This window comes from Pelobates fuscus, chromosome 11 (assembly GCF_036172605.1).
Source record: "Pelobates fuscus isolate aPelFus1 chromosome 11, aPelFus1.pri, whole genome shotgun sequence".
NCBI classification, from domain to species: Eukaryota; Metazoa; Chordata; class Amphibia; order Anura; family Pelobatidae; genus Pelobates; species Pelobates fuscus.
This window is the reverse complement of record NC_086327.1, coordinates 15,686,734-15,706,898: the sequence shown is the minus strand read 5'-3', so window position 1 is coordinate 15,706,898 and position 20,165 is coordinate 15,686,734. Positions and strand designations below refer to the sequence as shown.

The 20,165-nt window shown below is 39.5% G+C and overlaps 1 protein-coding gene across 1 annotated transcript; it reads left to right on the top strand.

The window, feature by feature from the left end:
• The first annotated feature begins 7,830 nt into the window (after nucleotides 1-7,830).
• On the top strand, nucleotides 7,831-15,556 carry LOC134577281 (uncharacterized). The gene is made up of 5 exons (XM_063435973.1): nucleotides 7,831-7,880; nucleotides 10,594-10,793; nucleotides 12,453-12,593; nucleotides 13,914-14,039; nucleotides 15,029-15,556. Exons 2-5 carry the CDS (start codon nucleotides 10,622-10,624, stop codon nucleotides 15,193-15,195), a joined length of 606 nt encoding a protein of 201 aa, XP_063292043.1. The 5' UTR covers nucleotides 7,831-7,880; nucleotides 10,594-10,621; the 3' UTR covers nucleotides 15,196-15,556.
• Nucleotides 15,557-20,165: the final 4,609 nt, after the last annotated feature.

Below are 20,165 nucleotides of genomic sequence, written 5' to 3'. Positions count from 1 at the left end.
GCAGTGTGTATGTGTATAGCAGAACTCCGCGGCAGTAAAATTCACAGTAATATGCCGTGTGTATGTGTATAGCAGAACTCCGCAGCAGTAAAATTCACAGTAATGTGCAGTGTGTATGTGTATAGCAGAACTCCGCAGCAGTAACATTCACAGTAATGTGCAGTGTGTATGTGTATAGCAGAACTCCGCAGCAGTAAAATTCACAGTAATGTGCAGTGTGTATGTGTATAGCAGAACTCCGCAGCAGTAAAATTCACAGTAATATGCAGTGTGTATGTGTATAGCAGAACTCCGCAGCAGTAAAATTCACAGTAATGTGCAGTGTGTATGTGTATAGCAGAACTCCGCGGCAGTAAAATTCACAGTAATATGCCGTGTGTATGTGTATAGCAGAACTCCGCAGCAGTAAAATTCACAGTAATGTGCAGTGTGTATGTGTATAGCAGAACTCCGCAGCAGTAACATTCACAGTAATGTGCAGTGTGTATGTGTATAGCAGAACTCCGCAGCAGTAAAATTCACAGTAATGTGCAGTGTGTATGTGTATAGCAGAACTCCGCAGCAGTAAAATTCACAGTAATGTGCAGTGTGTATGTGTATAGCAGAACTCCGCAGCAGTAAAATTCACAGTAATGTGCAGTGTGTATGTGTATAGCAGAACTCCACGGCAGTAAAATTTACAGTAATGTGCAGTGTGTATGTGTATAGCAGAACTCCACGGCAGTAACATTCACAGTAATATGCAGTGTGTATGTGTATAGCAGAACTCCGCAGCAGTAAAATTCACAGTAATGTGCAGTGTGTATGTGTATAGCAGAACTCCGCAGCAGTAAAATTCACAGTAATGTGCAGTGTGTATGTGTATAGCAGAACTCCGCAGCAGTAAAATTCACAGTAATGTGCAGTGTGTATGTGTATAGCAGAACTCCGCAGCAGTAAAATTCACAGTAATGTGCAGTGTGTATGTGTATAGCAGAACTCCACGGCAGTAAAATTTACAGTAATGTGCAGTGTGTATGTGTATAGCAGAACTCCACGGCAGTAACATTCACAGTAATATGCAGTGTGTATGTGTATAGCAGAACTCCGCAGCAGTAAAATTCACAGTAATGTGCAGTGTGTATGTGTATAGCAGAACTCCGCAGCAGTAAAATTCACAGTAATGTGCAGTGTGTATGTGTATAGCAGAACTCCGCAGCAGTAAAATTCACAGTAATATGCAGTGTGTATGTGTATAGCAGAACTCCGCAGCAGTAAAATTCACAGTAATGTGCAGTGTGTATGTGTATAGCAGAACTCCGCAGCAGTAAAATTTACAGTAATGTGCAGTGTGTATGTGTATAGCAGAACTCCGCAGCAGTAAAATTTACAGTAATGTGCAGTGCGTATGAGTGTATGGCAGAACTACACAGCAATAAAATTTACAGTAATGTACTGCATGTATGAGTTCATAGAGGAACTCCACAGAAATACAATTCACATTAATGTGCTGTGTGTATGAGCGTATTGCAGAACTCCACATATTAGAGTAATGGGCAGTGGGCTCCCAGTGCCATGACTGCCACGATAACCACTTACACATCTATAGGGCTCCAAGTGCCCAGATTGCCACCACAACCACTTACACATCTGGAGGGCTCCCAGTGTCAGGATTGCAACCACAACCACTTACACATCTAGGACTCCCAGTGCCAGGATTACCACCACAACCACTTACACATCTATAGGACTCCCAGTGCCTGGACTGCCACCGCAACCACTTACACATCTATATGACTCCCAGTGCCAGGAATTAACTTATTGGTCAAGATTTTTGTCAACATTCACAGAATTTTCCCTCCCTCTCTTGTTTTGCCATCTTTTAGAAATCCAAAGCACTTCAGCACTTCGGCAGTTCGGACCAATGTCATTTGGTTTGGTACTTCCGAACTACTGAACTTCGGCACTTCGGCAATTCGGACATTTGTAAGCATCCGAATGTCTGAATTGAACGAAATTTGTCCGATAGTATATTCGGAACTAAACGAATTGCATATGTCTAATAGTTCATAGCAGAACTCCACAGCAGTAAAATTCACAGTAATGTGCTGTGTGTATGAGTGTATTGCCAAACTCCACAGCAATATATTGCACAGTAAAGTGCTGTGTGTATGAGTGCATAGCAATAAAATTCACAATAAATTCACAGTATTTAACATGCTTGACAAGAATAATAAGAAAGAGACATAGGTTAACAAATGGGAAACATGTAAAGGGGAAATAGAGTTGATGTCAATGATATGTTAAATTTCTGTTTATTTTAAGGAAGTATTGAGTGTCTGTTAGAACAAACATTGTATTGATCAACCCTTTTTCTTTACTGAATAAATATAACTTAACATGTTCTTTTAGAATTTAGCCTAATTATGTGTACAGAGAAATAAGCAATATTGTATGTTCTGAAAGAAATACCACTTCAGTTTAGAATTTTGTGAATTTAGAGATTAATTTCAGACTGAACTGCAATTTAGCCAAATCTGGGCCAGTCGGAATAATTTTTGATTTCCGATTAGCCACATCCCTGAATCGTGGGGAAACAAGCTTGTTTTTATTTGTGATCGTGAGTACTGTTCCAGGAACCAGGAAAAGGGGGGATGGGATCTCTTTGATAAAACTGGGATTTTATTCAGAAATCAAGTGCAGTGACCAACAGAGGGGGAAAAAGAGGTACAAATATATATAGATATATACTTCCAAGCACGTTTTTTTCCAGACACGTTGACTCCAGTTATTGAGGGAGACAGACCAGCAGTGATCCTGTTTGTTTACCCTTGCTGTGCTTGAGTTGGAGTGAGAGTCTGGGTCATTGATTCTAGTGTGAGGCTGCCAGGAGCTGTAGAGAAACGTTTGAGTGAGAGATAGGAAATTGGCACTTGGCAGGCATTTTGTCATTCATTCTAGTTGAGACTTTTATACCATTATACAGTTGTTTTTTATTTTGTTAAAGGGACACTCCAGGCACCCAGACCACTTCTGCTCATTGGAGTGGTCTGGGTGCCAACTCCCACTACTCCTAACCCTGTAAGTGTAATTATTGCAGTTTTTTAAAAACTGCAATAATTACCTTGCAGGGTTAACTCCACCTCTAGTGGCTGTCTACTAGACAGCCACTAGAGGTCTCTTCCTGGTCCATAGCACAGGTAAGTGACTGAAGGGGTTTTCACCCCTTCAGTAACTGGGGATTGGTGGGTGGGAGGGAGAGGGACCCTCCAGTGCCAGGAAAACGGATTGTTTTCCTGGCACTGGAGTTTCCCTTTAACTGTTTGGAGGAAAGAATATCCTTCTTTTGGGGACAACGGTTTTAGGAAATAAATGCTTTTGCCTGCCTGGCTTCATGGTCCCAGTATTTATTTATTTAATATTTTACCAGGATGCATACATTGAGATTTCTCTCGTTTTCAAGTATGTCCTGGGTATGAGACTAGCTTACTAACATACAGTTGTTAAAAGTTTATTTTTGGTTTGAAAACTGTTTAGAGAAATAAAAATCTGTCCTTTGGGTACTCTGCCATTAGGAATAAATCCTTTTGCCTAGGCACGGTCCTTAATCCCGTGAGACTAATTTACCACAGCTGTTATTCTTTTTGGTTTTGTTAGCTGTTTGGAGAAAGAAAGTTGTTGTTTTTTGGGGTTTTTTCTGACTGTGTTCAGTCCAGTGTGCAAGTGTGTGAGCAGTATGCAGTGTTTCTTAACACCAAACACAAAGACATAAATCCACCAAGGAATAACACATTTTGCAACACAAACATCTATTTTTGCTGACTAAAGTTGGGTTACCTTACACAGTACACATTGATTCCTATCCCAAGATTACTATAATAAGAAAACTAAACCCACTATCATTAATGTCACATACAACTCCCAAGCCTAAATGGAGAGTAGGGGAAGGGATCCCGTTAGATTTAAAAGAGCACATAATAAAACGCTACAGCAAGCGCTCACAGGAACAAATGCGGATGTTTAACAGGCACCAAGAAACATCAATGGGGGAAATAAAAACAGAAAATCCTTAGATTACTGCAATAAGTCGGTCCTGTTCCCCAATCTGCCATCAGGTTGTAGTGCCATGTCTTCTAACATTTGGAACACCTTCGCCATTGCAGCCACCAGATATTACTAGTATTCATTCAGTCTCAGGGTAGTTGGTTTGGCAGCATGTTCCATACATCTAAACTTCATGGTGTCCTCCAAGAAACAACTAAGAGAAAGCGCTAAAAGAGTGTACTTTTTGATGGATATCCAAGCCATTCTTTAGTGAGGACTTACAGAGGAGTGCCAAACTAGTGTCCCCAATGTCTGGTGGTGGCGGTGATGAATTTGATGATAAAAATTATGTTATCCCCAAAACTGCAGACATAGCACTTAATCTCTGGTCCAGGAACTACTCGACTATGAGTATGATGAGCTAGAGGAATTAGAAGAGGAGAGTGTGGAGAGGACGGTCAGAAGCCCAACATATTCTTTGGCATCTAGTTTGCACCCACCTCCTGCATCTTGTCCACTAACTGCAAGTCCATCTGTGTCTGCTGATTGATTGTCTCATGCAATGGAAACACTTGAGACATTATCTACATCCTCTACCCCTGGCACATGTAACTCACCCACTGTCAGTATCACCAATACCACCACCATCAAAATCACCTTTACCCGCACCATGAACAGTTCCATTAGCGTTAAAAAACCACTATAGTGACAGGAAAACATACTTGTTTTCCTGGCACTATAGTGCCCTGAGGGTGCCCCCACCCTCAGGGTCCCCCTCCAGCCAGGCTGGATGGAGAGGAAGGGGTTAAACTTACCTCTTTCTCCAGCACCGGGTGGGGAACTCTCCTCCGACTGTCCTCCTCCTCAGATGAATGCGCATGCGCGGCAGGAGCCGCGCGCGCATTCAGCCAGTCCATAGGAAAGCAGACGCTGGCGTCTTCTCACTGTGAAAATCACAGTGAGAAGCACGGAAGCCCTCTAGTGGCTGTTAATGAGACAGCCAATAGAGGCTGGATTAACCCCATTATAAACATAGCAGTTTCTCTACAACTGCTATGTTTATAGAAAAAAAGGTTAATCCTAGCTGGACCAGGCACCCAGACCACTTCATTAAGCTGAAGTGGTCTGGGTGCCTATAGTGGTCCATTAATTAGCCAAGTGCTAGTGTACAGGCTATTTGTACGATAACTTTCACTGACACTGATTTAAATCCAGCAGACCCAAGTTACAGGGTTGAGGGTCCTGTATTGCACCAATGAAGCAAACTTTGAAATTCCTTTGAGTGTCTCCAGGAAGGTCGGCATGCAAAGGGCATATTGTACAACAAGGAAGTGACTAGGGGGTTAGTGAAAGGTCGCTAATGCCTGGATGAAGCAACATCTGCAAAGTTACCGCAAGTCTGTATTACCGAGGGAAGAAGAAGAAGAGCAGTAAATACTAGAGCAGGCAGCAGGTTCACTGATGCTGTATCTGAACTTGTCTCAACTCACCACCAACTCTACCTCTTGAGCAACTACTATCACAACCCTTAGGAAAAGCAACGGGGGTGGTGACAGAGGCATGTTGGACAGGTACAGTCAGACTTCATATCATCTGGTGAATTAAAAAAAGAAAAAAATTAAAACAAAATTAAAACAAACAAAGTTCATCTTGCTTACTACCAGTGCCATGTACACCCACTTTCATTTGCTGACTTAGAATTCAGTGTCCTTGTGTGTCATTGCTTGTGCTTTGGAAATTGTAAGATTCTTCCCTCTGTGCGTATTTACAGCTTACTGCCCAGGTGAACCCCGTCTACACTGAGTGAGTGTGAGTGAGTCCCTGACAATGAGTGTGGCAGGTAATTTTTTTTTTTACTCTTTGTAAACAAAAGAGAATTCTAAAATGTGATGGAAGTGATGGTGTAGTCCCCTTGTTCACCCACATACAAAATAAATAAATGAAAAAAAGGTTACTGCTACTTCCTCTTTTTTTCAAATGCCTTTTATTGTGGTTTTGTCCTGTCTAACTAAGTCATGGCAGTTACCTCCGCAGATACAGTTAATAAAAGCTGATAGGACACTGCTTTCTTCCATGCTGAAGGACGCTCACTTCGTTTTCCAAGTAAAAAGTGAGTGGGCACAGGGCAATAGATGACTCACTCACCCTTACAAACCTGAGAAGAGCTAAGCTTTCCTGCAGATCCAGTCTGTAGACTATATTTGACCGTCTTTCTGTGTGGGAAAAAACTGCGCTTTAACATCATCTTCTACCAACTGTTTTGTGGAGGTAGCCAGACAGGGTAAAACCACACAATGAAAGATATTTGGAAAATGCTGGTAGAGCAGCAGAAGTGATTCAACTTAAAAAAATGGGATTTTAGTAAACTACAGACTGAATTGGTGGAAACGCTTTGTTTTTGCCAGGCTGGAAGGGGTGAGAACTTTTTCCTTTAATTTTGGATACTTTTTTTTTTTTTTTTTTAATTTAGATATAAAATAATCTAATTTGTCAACTCCAAATTAGCATTGCATATGTGCATTAAATGGCCTGGCCATGATACCAGCCAATATTGCGGCCATGTTTGCATTTCAACACAGTCATAGGCAGTATTTTTCCTGCCGTTCTGGCTCTCCGAATGGCCTTGTCAAATATTGTTTGTTACAGAAAATTGAGAAATAAATACTGTCGACCTAAACAAAATTGAAAAAAATCTTCTGAAGTGTTTGGAAGAACCAACATTGTTTGCCCTGCTGAAGTCTATAATTTTGTAGTTTTATATTATATGCTTTAAACCCAGAGTTGTCTCCAGCAGCAATGTCCACTCCCCCTGGCGGCATCCAGGTTCTGAATTTTCACATTCAGGAAGCGCAGAGTGTCACCAGGTACGGACATTGCTGATTGGCTGAGAGCTGACAACTGATACTCTCAGCCAATCAGTGACTCTCCGTTCACTAAACTTGCTTGGAAAAGGTAAGTTGGCATCAGACTAAAATTTTGACTAAATTTGAAATTCACTTTGAATACTCTATTTAGTGAATTACTATTTTGAGCGGTAGGAATACAAACTTGTATTCCGAACACCATAACGTCCCTGTCCCTATTTTTATTCAGTTCCCCTCCTTCTCCGTGTGTATTAAAAAAGAATTAAAAAAAAAGTTTCACAAACCTATTTCCTGCACCGTGGCTCCCGCTTAAAAACTGCAATATTTTACATAACAGAGTTAAATGTACAGAACCACTGCGCACAGACCACTGCACTGATGGTCTGGGTGACTATAGTGTCCCTTTGAACAAAAACAAAGATACATTTTTTGTTTTACCTGTCAGTACTGGATCACAGATACTTATACGTTTTCTGATTCTATTTAAGCTCATACATGATAAAGGTTGCCACATCGAATCATTGTACATTTGTGTGTTTTATTTGGCAATTATTATTTTACCCCCTCACTCACATCCCCCCACCCCCCCCAAAAAAAAAAAACATTCTTGAGTGCATTAATACTTTATTTAAAATATTTCAAAAACAATGTTTGTTTGTTTGTTTGTTTTTTGTGAAAATTCCTTTCAGTGTTTTCTCAACCATATGCGTTTAACAAATTAATCAACCCTCCCCCGTTTACCTTAAATGAGTCTGTTTGTGTGGAAACCAATTATTGCCCATATTATTGTCACACCATGACTGTTGCAATACTTTGAGATATACTAAGATTACCGTTACCATGTTCCAAACTCACTGATACATTTCTCAATTCCCAGCTCGATTTCTTCTTTTTTTTTTTAAATACTGTAGTGTATCAGGGGAACATAGAACTGTAGAAATCTTCCTACCAGTACGTCCTTGAGTGTCACAGGAGCTGTGCAGCCAACTAGAGGTCCTTCAGGACTAAGAAAGGTAGGCATCTTATTAGTTAGAGCTAAGATAATGAAGATATTGGATTAGTAAAATGTTGATGAATGTATTGATCATTCTGTGTTCTCTTTATTTTGGGTTGCGTTTGATATTTTGTATACCTTAGATATGGCAGGGAGGTGATTTTGAGAATCTGATGGAGACACATAGAGAAACACGATTCCCACTGTACTCGCTCTTCCAACTGCTTAAACACTGTTATAATTTTGAACACCGACAAAGAAAGACACACTTTTGCACTTGTAAATAAACCATATGTAAACCGTAGGAGTGAGAGGGTTAGATAATAAGCCACATTTTGGGAACATATTTCTAGAGCATTTATATAGACAGTGGCAGGCAAATATGATAGTAGCACTTGCTAAATCACCTGAATGCACCTGTCATGGTTGATTATATATTTCCTACCTGTTCTATGTTAAATTTTGTATATATTGTGTATTCATATTGTTTTTGTATTTTATTGTACCATAATGTAACAATGCAATGATTTGTGGACTCAGGACATACTTGAAAACAAGAGAAATCTCAATGTATCTTTCCTGGTAAAATATTTTATAAATAAGTATTTTATAAATAAATAAATCGTCAGACTGACAATTGTAATAAGTGTTCTAGAGTGAAAGCATACCAATTGCCTACAGCCTGCACAACTATAAGGAAAGTGGGACAATCTGTGCCTCAGGTCCCCAGATCTCTTTTTATTACTTTCATTAATCTGATGGAAGAAGAAGATCCCCAGTCCCAGTGAAATAGTGATATAATAGTGAATATAGCTCCCAATCCCCCAAACATTAGCCTAGACTTAATGAAGTGGTAAACTGATCTGTTTAATCCAGGTTCAATTGCCGGCTTTTATACAGTACAGAGGTACAATCAACACGCCCATGACACTCCCACAACCACACCCACAAAATGTCCCCAAAATCCCATGTCACCATGACTAAGCATAAAATGACAAAATATGAAAAACATCCAAAATCCATATTTCACATGAAGGGGCCCCCATAGTTTATATATCCCCGGATAGCCTGGATCGGTGCGCCCAAGATGGCAGCCATTTTCTCCACCATAGGGTGTTCGGGTTATACGAACGGCGGCCACAGAGAGAGAACACTTAATTATTGCAGTTTCTTTGTACTTAATGAGCCAGGGGGGTGATCGGTGTTCGGTACTTTATAATACCGAATGTGATGAAGGCAGAAAACAGAGTTAAAAATGGGTTCCAGAACTGACGAGGAGAACTGCTCCTGGGAAGGCAAAAATAGCGGTTTTGTCACAATAACGATGTGGAGAAGAAAGTTCTCTACCACTGGAGGAACCCAACAATGTGTTAGCTCAGACCAGTTCACCATAACTGACCACTCAACTGGAAGATATAAGAAGTTTATCAAACAGTGTAAAATATCTGAAAAATTATAAAATTATCCAGTGTGGAGCAATCCTCTTTTTCGTTGGTTACTTGATTGGTTAAATACAAACCGAAGACTTACTTGTAAGGTGTTACAAAAGGCAAACACCTAATTTAATTTGGAGACACCTTTTAAATTGTCAAAATGATGGAATTCCATAGAAATCCAACCTATATTTTGCTTTATTCATCAATGCAAAGACCTGCTGTGGAAAAAGCAGCATTAAAATCCAGATTGCAAATCTAGTTGAATGCTTCAGTAAACATAGTAACCCAAAATACATAGTTTTACAAAAAAGTCTTCCAGAAGCTCTTTGCAATTGCTGGATGTCCAATCCAGCACAAATTCACTAATATGATTTAAGAGACCATTTGCTCCTCTGTAATTTTGAGCATGATTCAAGTTAGAAATTCTTTGCTTTTGTTGCAATACAACTGTCCCTTTAACGGCTTCTCGAATATTTAGACTTATTGGTCCCCCCTTGGTGGGACGTGACAGATAAACACTAAATTCAAACTTTTTCTTGCAAACAGTAAAGCTATGATTTACGTTAGTGGCATGTGCTTAGAGGAAAATCTACCCACATTACTACAAAGAATTGAAAAGTGATGCATCTTTATCAGTAATGGTCTCATCTAGGACCATCAGGGATATTGTTTGTAAGATTAAAAGTGCGCTCGAAACATTTTAGGTGCAATATTATTTTGCTGGCCTATTTTTTCCAGGATGTAAATATTCACAGAATGAAAGCAAAACTGAATCAGATAATTTTTCCAGATCGGCTGTTTTCACTTAAAAATTGCTTTCTCACCAGTCCGTGGTTTGCCTTGCCCTAGGATTATACAATAAATATTAACTAGCTACTTCACCATGGATAACGTTCTGGAAAAATAATGTTTAATTTCTTTCGTTTTGGATATTATGGGAATTTAGATAAATCCTTTAGCAACTAACATTTACTATTTATGTTTTTATTGTTGTTTTTTTTTTCCATTTTATTTTGTAATTTTTGATTATCTGAATTTACGATGAACTATTGTCTTCGTAACAATGTTTATTTGTAATTTTTGGGGGAAATTAAAATAAAAAATAAAAAAAATGTTCTTGATTTAGGTATGTATTTCACACGAGACAGAATTTGCCAAAAGTACCAAAGGACTGGTTTAATTTTGTGCTGGTCACACTCTGTAGTCATATGTATTTTTTTGAAGAAACGATTTTTATTACCATTATTTTGTTTTATATTTTTGTTTTCTCTTGTAGATTGAAGCACGACTGACCAATTGGGAAGATGTTCTTTGGTTTGAAGTCAGCGATTCTGGTTCTGCTTCTTGTTTGCTCCATTTTGGCGCTAACGGCAATGATAACAGATTTTTGGATCACTATCCCGTCTACTTTCCAATATGCTGGACTTTTCAGAATTTGCACAATAGGCAGTGGCTGTTCAGATTTCGCTGATCTAGGTATGAAATGTCACAACATTTCCATATTCCTCAAGAGTTTTTGCTTAATGCTTTAAAGGGATAGCTATACATTTGGACATAAAAATATGCCATAAAAACACCCATATGCAGTCCACTGTGGGTGTCAAAATAATTTACAATGTGTGCTTTGGCTGAACCAGATCTGCCAACCATACAATGAAAATATAAGTATTGGAAAATATTTTGCAATGGGTTATTCTTTTCTGATTTGCATTTCTGTTAAAAAAAAACGACAGTTCACTTTTAGATAGTTTTCAAGTTTTTTGAGAAATGGTGCCAGTTACGCAATTTTTAGGTAAACAGATTTAGTTTATGTACGATGGGGATGGTGGCGCACAGCATAGATACCCATTAATTAATATTGCCAGTGCTGGGAAGGAAATTGATCAGAATGGAAAAGGCTTATGTTTAGACAATTCAATATATTTCCCATAATACATCTCTAACAATAAAACCTTCTTGGAAAGGATGCGGCATCAGTGGAATTTTAGGAAGAATATGGCAACATGACACCAGTGTACCTAGAAATGTTTCAACTCATGTGTGGGTCTTCATCAAACCAAGACTGGTATTCTGGCTTCTGTTGCTTGTAATGGTGGTGCTGTGTTGGTTATCTAACTGACAACATTGACAAACACACTTTTACTGACCCAGCCAAAATCATTTCTGAAAAAAAGCACGTTAATAAAAATGATATAAACTCACTCCAACCAAAACTAGTGCTTTAATAAAATCAGTTAGGTAGGCAGAGTGAAGGTGGCATGCTTTGATTGGTTTGTCAGTCCAGTCACCATTTGCAAGCTTGCTATGCACGCTGATTACAGACACAATGTATTCAGCAAATTAACATTAGAAACCCGGCCTGTTAGTTGCAGGTTGCTAATAACATCTCCAGCAGTATAAATTATTATCTTTGTAGGTGGGGTGTTTCTTACTCAAACGCTTCACATACGGACCCCGAGCACCATCACCACCTCAAAACACTGTAGTGGACATATTGCATGGAGTAATGATTTAAATAAATGTAAAAAATCTCTAATATGTAGAAACTGTATGGACTAAATAATATTCCATGTAAACATATATATTTATATGATAAATCTTTACATGTACATATATAGTCACCTGGGCTTTGCACTCATAGTATCCTTGGTGCTACATAACTCTGGCCATAATATACATACAACGGTAGAGCGCACTCAGAGGGCTCAGAAAGCAATACTGCTTTATTGTGCAGTTATAGAAACATACAGGTTATCTACTATCTATCCATCTATCTATCTAGTTTTAAAGGGGCCTTGGAACCATGAATTTGGACCTTGGACCCAAACTGGTCCCATGTGAGAGCTAGAAGAAAAGTGTGTGTGTGTGTGTGTGTGTGTGTGTTAAATTTCACAGTAGGTAAAAAGGCAGGGGAAAATAAAGCTGGTAACATGAAATATACATAATGGTGAAAACATGTGTTTTGGGAAAAAGATGCCATCCTGGAGTTCTGAAGATCTTTATAAACCACAATGAGAAACTCTTGATGGCAGATTTCCCAATAATTCACACTTATTATGTCTAAGTTAAAACGGAGATAGATATAGGTTCCAAATGAACGTCTTAATTAATGTATTTGTTATTTATTTATTTCAGATGATGTTAAGAATCTCTTAATATCAGTTTTCATAATTGGACTGGTCTTTACTTTGCCATTTGCGATTATAGAATTGCGGTATGCACGCACCGGTGGATTTGGGTGTCTTGTTATAGTTGGAGTTTTCTCAAGCTTGATAGGTAAATAAACATTGTATACAGTAATAAATACAGTACCAATACTATTAAAACAGTTGGTTAATCTAGTGGGCTATTAAAAGCAGGGGAAGGCTTCCTGTAAGCACCATAACAAATTTGCATTATTGGTTACAGAATAGGAGTTGCCTACAATGCGGTTTGTAAAAATCTCTTACCCCATAAGCCAATCGATTAAAGTTGTAACGATGGGTAGTATTAAACTGGATTGGGGCCAAACCAATGGGATCGAGGGTAGCAGAAAACCAGCTAGAGATGAAGACAATGGCTGTTACCTCTACCTCCAACATGTAGGCTGTTTTGTAGAAGATAACATTGTAGGGAAAAAAGATGGTTTATGACTATGGGACAATCAGTTTATCCACAGAAGTGAGCAACAGAGGGGGAAAAAGGAAGAGCACTCAGAAAAAAATCTATAGTTATATATTATATACTAATCAAATATATATTATATAAACATAGATGTTATTTATGTTTTACTGATCCCTCTATTTTTTCCTTTATGAACCAAATGTTGGAAAAATGCCCCTATTAATGTACTATAAAATATATACATACTATTATATTATACATATATTTATCAGCACACTAGTAGGCCCATTTCTGGTGCCTTTTTAGCTTGTTCGCTCAATTATTTTCTAGACTTATCTGAGGGACCAGGCTATGCACTATATTGGGATAAGGTGAGGATTTATGGACAGAGTGATTGGGGGAATTCTGATCATATAGCTAGCAGAACAGGTAACTATGTACCCAATGCTGTGGCTATTAATTTATATTATCTTTCAACCCACTGCACACTAAGTGTAGAAGGAGTTGGGTATTCACAACCCCCCGCACTACCTTCAATACTCAGTTATGGAGTTATCACATTTTCTTTTGTTGCATGCTGGGGACTTATGGACATCAGTTTTTATTTATGTATATCCCCTGTAACCATCACTGAGCACAGCAGAACTTCATGGGGATCTCCACTGTTTCGAACATGAGACTATGCAAGGTATAGAGCTCCATTGCTACACTCAACAATCTAACGTGGGCAGTTGCCATGGAAAAGGTACTCTGGTGAATATAAAGTTGTCCGAATGTCAGAAACAATCACTTCAGGTTCTAGTAAACGAACATTTGTGAAGGTTAAAGCCATAAACATTTTTAAGGAAACATTTTTGATTTAAATATAGATTTTAGATCCTGTGGATAGCTGGGAGTGATGCGAGTCCATAATTGGTTGAATGACTTCATCACCAGAGTGAGCAGTCGATTCAGTTGATGACCGTTTTTGAAATGGTTTCCTCCTCTTTGCAGCTCTTCTGGGATTTGTGGCCATGATTATGGGCGCAGTGTTCTTTTCATCGAGACTTGGCAACACGTATTCCTATTCCTGGTCCTTTGCTCTGGGATGGCTTTCAGTGATAACCGCGATAGCTACAGGTAATTCTTGCCTATCTCAGCTAGCTGTGTTCCAGGGGGAAAAAAGTGCTTAAAAAAAGACAACACAGTATGGTTACTCAGATCCCACCGGCAACCTTGTAGATAAGGCTTGATGTACTTTTTTTGGAGCCCTATGCCAGCTATCGGAGGTTTTCACTAAACACCAAATGTTGTCTGAAAGGACTAAATTTGAATTACAATTCACATATTTACTAAACTACAGTCTGGTTAGAATTTGGTAATTCTGACTGAATAAGCACCATTTGACTTAATCCATTCTGTATCTGCTTAAAAATCAGCAGTTTTCATGAGCAGACCCTACATAAAATATAGGATTGGCATATTTTTGCCAAACATGAGATTTGGACTGGATCTGATTGCGCTGTAGGATTTTTTTTAACATTCAGTTGTAGTGTTATGGTGCAAACAAAGGAAAAGTGTTATGTGTTATGGTGACAAGAATGTCCTGGTGAACCCCCCTCCCCCCCATCGATTGTAAGTACTCAATCCGTTTTAGAATGGTTTGACTTCTTATTTAGGGTCTGCTGAATGCCACGCTCTGACTCCACTACTGGAGGCTGAGAAACTAAAGCCTGGCGTTAAGCCTGGCGGTGCAGGGCTAAGCTCACAGTCTGAGAGTAATCAGCCAATGAACTAGTCCTGTACTGCGGAGCTTCGCTCAGGTGACCAAACGGAAGCTCTTGTTTAGGAGATTCTGGCTATCTGTTTGAAGTAGTGGAGGCGGGTAGTGGCACCCCGCTGTCCAAGATAACAAGTCAATCTGTTGTAAAATGGCTTCTCTACTTATAATTGAGGGTGACAAATCACCACACTGTAGTGGTTATGGTGCTTGGAGTGTTCCTATAAATAAGAATTTACCATGAATACACTACTATTCCTCCAGCTTACTGACAGTGAGCTCCCTAATTAATATTGTTTGCACATGATATTGTCTCCTCATCAACTCACTGTGTTCTCTCTTCATCTAGCTGCCTTCAGCTTCTACATCTTTAAGGTGGAACCACCTATTCAATCTCCTGAGGAGAACACAGAGGCTGGAGCTTTACCTGGAGCCACAACAACCCCAAAACCACAAGGGCATGTCGCCATTCATTTCAATCGCATCTCCCGGATATTCTCCCCACAGAACACTTAAGTCTAAAGCAGAGATCCTCCCTCCCATCTTCATTGAATGAAACTGTATCTTGTCGAACAAAAATAAACGAAATTACCCCTATACCGAGAATATCCCAGACGGGGGTTGGTCAGTTGGAGTGGTACCAATTCCACCCAGGGCTTAACCCTTATTAATGAGAAATAAATCAAGGGAAACCTTATGCAAGAATCCCTGTTTTGGTATTAAGTAGAACCATGTAACTGATTGATAGGTCTTCAACAGTAAATAATGTGTGAGAAGATTGCTACAATTTAGCAAAAGATAATAATTTAACTGTCTATTCAATGATATAACAGACTTTATTAACCATTGCCAAAAATAGACATCAAACTGACAGTTGTATCTATATGCTAATTTGATTAGTGATCATAAAACAATGATGGCGAACCTTTTTGATCCCGAATGCCCAAACCACAATACATCCAGCAAGCTTTTTTCCCCTCAAAGTGCCAACAAGGCAATTAAACCTGAATACTGAGGTTTAAGCTTAGAAAAATCAACTAGTACAGTTGTCCGAACTAATTAACAACTTTTGTTTTCAAAGAAGAACACAAAAACAGAGAGTTCAATGATACAAATGTTAAATTATGATATAAATAGATAAAATTAAGCTTCTATTTATTAGTATCTCCAACAAATGCAATACATACACACACAGACTGCTGAATACATACACACAGTCTGCTGAATACATACACAGACAGATTGCTGAATACACACACACACAGACTGCTGAATACATACACACAGTCTGCTGAATACAAACACAGACAGATTGCTGAATACACACACACACCGACTGCCGAATACACACACAGACTGCTGAATACACACACACACATAATGCTAAATACATACACACAGACTACTGAATACATACACACACACAGACCACTGAATACACACACACAGTCCACTGAATACACACACTGCTGGGTACACACAGACTGCTGAATACATATACACACACAGACTGCTGAATACACACACATACAGACTGCTGAATACATACACACACAGACTGCTGAATACACACACATACAGACTGCTGAATACATACACACACACACACACACACAGACTGCTGAATACATACACACACAGACTGCTGAATACACACACACACAGACTGCTGAATACACACACACAGACTGCATTGAGGGGTGCAGTGTATGTGTTTGTGTGTGGAGTGCTGTGTGTGAGGGGTGCTGTGTGTGAGGGGTGCTGTGTGTGAGGGGTGTTGTGTGTGTGAGGTTTGCTGTGTGGGGGCATATGGTGGGCCAGGGACAAAAGTAGAGGGGCACATTTAACCCCGCCCTCACTGCAGTTTGACCCTGCCCCTGCCCCTGCCGCATGTTAAGCCCCGCCCTCGACACAATGTGTTTTTTTTGGGTTTTTTTTATAATCCCTGGTGGAGAATTCATTATTTTCAACCAATGATTATTAAAAAACAAACACATTTCCCATGATACAGTCCATACACACACACAGACTGCTGAATCCATACACACACAGACACAGACTGCTGACCATACACACACACACACACACAGAGACTGCTGAGTCCATACACACACAGACTGCTGAGTCCATACACACACACACACACACACAGAGACTGCTGAGTCCATACACACACACACACACACAGAGACTGCTGAGTCCACACACACACACTGCTGAGTCCATACACACACAGACACACAGACACACAGACTGCTGAGTCCATACACACACACACAGACTGCTGAGTCCATACACACACACACACACACACACACACAGACACAGACACACACACTGCTGAGTCCATACACACACACACACACAGACTGCTGAGTCCATACACACACAGACTGCTTAGTCCACACACACACACACACACACACACACACACACACAGACACAGACTGCTGACCATACACACACAGACACAGACTGCTGACCATACACACACACACACACACACACAGACTGCTGAGTCCACACACACACACTGCTGAGTCCATACACACACACACACACACACAGACTGCTGAGTCCTTACACACACATTGTCTGAAGGCACTCTCTCCTCTGGGCTTAAAAGGATCACTATAGGGTCAGGAACACAAACATGTTTTCCTGACCCTATAGTGCTAAACCCACCATTTAGGTGGCTTTCCTCCCTCCCCCCCCCCCTTAGATATAAAAGTATAAAACTCACCTTGTTTCCAGCGCCGCACCCTTTGTGACAAAATCAAAATGGCAGATTTTTAGCCAATTCAATGCATTCCCATAGGGAAATCTTAGAATTTGCTGACATCGACACGTCGGCGGGGCCAAATGCCATTTTGGACAATCAGGACCTCCTCATAGAGATGCATTAAATCATCAGGGCTGCTTTCTGTGCAACACTGAGCCAGGAAGCACCTCCAGTGGCCATCTGAGGAGTGGCCACTTGGGCGTGTCCCTAGGGGCAATGTAAACACTGCTTTTTCTCTGAAAAGGCAGTGTTTGCATGAAAATGCCTGAAGGCAATGATTATACTCACCAGAACAACTACGTTAAGCTGTAGTTTTTCTGGGGAGTATAGTGTCCCTTTAATGAAGGATGTACATTTTCTGCATTCGTTAACGACCTTTAAATATCCTAGAATTCAAAGATTGATGACTAATATAACTATAATAAACTATTTACTATTCTACCAAAACATGCAACCATTTAGTAGATCTTCAGTCACTCAGCATGACATCTACGTCCCAATATTTTCATAATCTTTATCTTTATTACTCCATATTTTGGAAAAGAGATTAGGGATTTTTTTTTACTTATTTTTCACTAATACACTATAATAGAAATGCTGGAAATATATTCTAAGTCTTAATTTATTGATGAGCTGCTATATAAGGTTTAATAGAATGAACATTTTTTGGGGGAAAATATTGCAGAATTTTAGAGGGGTGTTTGTATAGTTATGAATACAAGCTCCTTCGATAACAATATATATTTAAAACCATTTGAAACCTATTTGTTTTTTTTAAATATATCTGCACAAACACGAGTAGTCCCCTATAACACAAGTTATAACTGATCAGCAAAATTATATCTACTCTATCTACTTAAGAAATATTTGACCGATAAGTTTAAAGGTTGAAGTGGTTCTTGCCTGAGAATCACGTACATCACCGCCTACTGGGAATTACCGAATAGTGTCAAATTGGTCAGATCCGCCCACTTAGACGATGACATAACTTTGAAGGACAGAACAGGAAACGCGATAGGTGGAAGCATGTTGAAGGTGCGACCAATCGCCTTTTAACACTCTCGGCTTTCAGTTTGAAAGCTTCACCCCTGACGAAGGTGCCATTAGAGCACTGTAACGCCCGTTGGGACCTTATTTTATTTATTTTTTACTTAGCACTTACTTCACTATGCACTAAGTTTGATTACCACTTTGTTTTTACTATTGTGAGGATATTCTAGGGGGTTAAGTGAGGGTTTACCTAGTGTAACATTAGGAGATAGGAGATTCAATTTCCCCCTTACAGTGAGGGACTTAGCCGTCTGGCATCCACGAAGGTGCTATTAGGGATATCCATATGAGGCATTTAGAGCACCCGTGAAGGTGCAGTAGATTGCATTTATTTCTGGTTCTTTACACCCTTGAAGGTGCGGTAAGGAGGGATTTCGGTCAATGCATCTACTAAGTCTAGACTAGTGATAAGAGGACTCTTTGCATAAGAAGAAGCAGTATGTATCTAATTTTTAAGCCTAATTTTTAAGGCATTTTTAAGCCTCCAGACAATTGCTGCCTATGACCGCCCACATACTTACCTAGCTGTATGTGACGGTATTTCCTTTCCTCCTCCTTCTACCCTTCCAGACCTCCCATACTTTCCCTTCTGTTACACCTATCTTAGAATTATTACCCCACTTTCTTACTCTAACAACCCCCTGCACAGCTACTACAGTCAATTGACAGTTTAGGTGAGCTCTCCCAATTATAATACTAGTTTTTCACTCCAACTTCCCTCTCCCTATTCCCGTATTCTGTGATTACTCCAGATTGTTTGGACATTTTAAACCAGGAAGTTGTTTGAAGGGATGTTTGCTAAATCAATAGGGAATATATAGAGACACAGCATATTACACTGTCTTAACCTTTATGATCACTAATCTAATAACATATAGATACAACTGTCAGTTTGATGTCTGTTTTTGGCAATGGTTAATAAAGCCTGTTATATCATTGAATAGACAGTTAAATCATTATATTTTGCTAAATTGTAGCAATCTTCTCACACATTGTTGACTGTTGAAGACATATCAATCAGGTACATGGTTCTACTTAATACCAAACCCAGGATTCTTGTATAAGCTTTCCTTTGCTTTATGGATCTAGTCGAAGCCCAACTCTGATGGTGAATTTCCCATTTTAGACCAAATAGCTCAGCTGGACGCACAGCAAGCTCAGTTATTTTGGTTTTAAATTTGAAATTCACTTCAAATTCACAATAATTCTCACTTTAGTAAAAACCCTGTGAATAACTCCGAACAAAGCAGAAATAAAACCGACTGAATGTTTTAAATATAAGGAAGTAACAAAAAATGAATAAAGACAAAATAGGAAGTCCAGTCCTCTCTAAAAGGGCAAATGTTGGTTCTACAGCAGGAATATACCACTAGGATGCTAGAAGTTATCTAAGTATGCCAATGTAAATGAATGCTGTCCTAGTTGTTAAATTCGAAGGTAAAGAGGAAAGGGGAAATTGCCACAAAAGTATATCTCCCTAAAGGCTACAGCGGGAGGCGGTGTAATAGAGAAAGAGTTTCTTGAGGGGTGCCCTCGAAAGCACACTAGTCGGAGTGTAATCTTTGCCTTAGCCATGATTCCAGTAGGAGCCAGGCTGTGGGTGGCCAGGGGCCCTTATTTAGTGTTAAACTGCTTCAAAGCGCTCCATGCACCC

What these genes read in the sequence shown, in the direction of transcription:
- LOC134577281 (XM_063435973.1), top strand. Translation starts at nt 10,622, where the DNA reads ATGTTCTTTGGTTTGAAGTCAGCGATTCTGGTTCTGCTTCTTGTTTGC. An exon ending in TTCAGATTTCGCTGATCTAG is followed by an intron (nt 10,794 to 12,452) that starts GTATGAAATGTC and finishes TATTTATTTCAG; the next exon opens with ATGATGTTAAGAATCTCTTA. An exon ending in AGTTTTCTCAAGCTTGATAG is followed by an intron (nt 12,594 to 13,913) that starts GTAAATAAACAT and finishes TCCTCTTTGCAG; the next exon opens with CTCTTCTGGGATTTGTGGCC.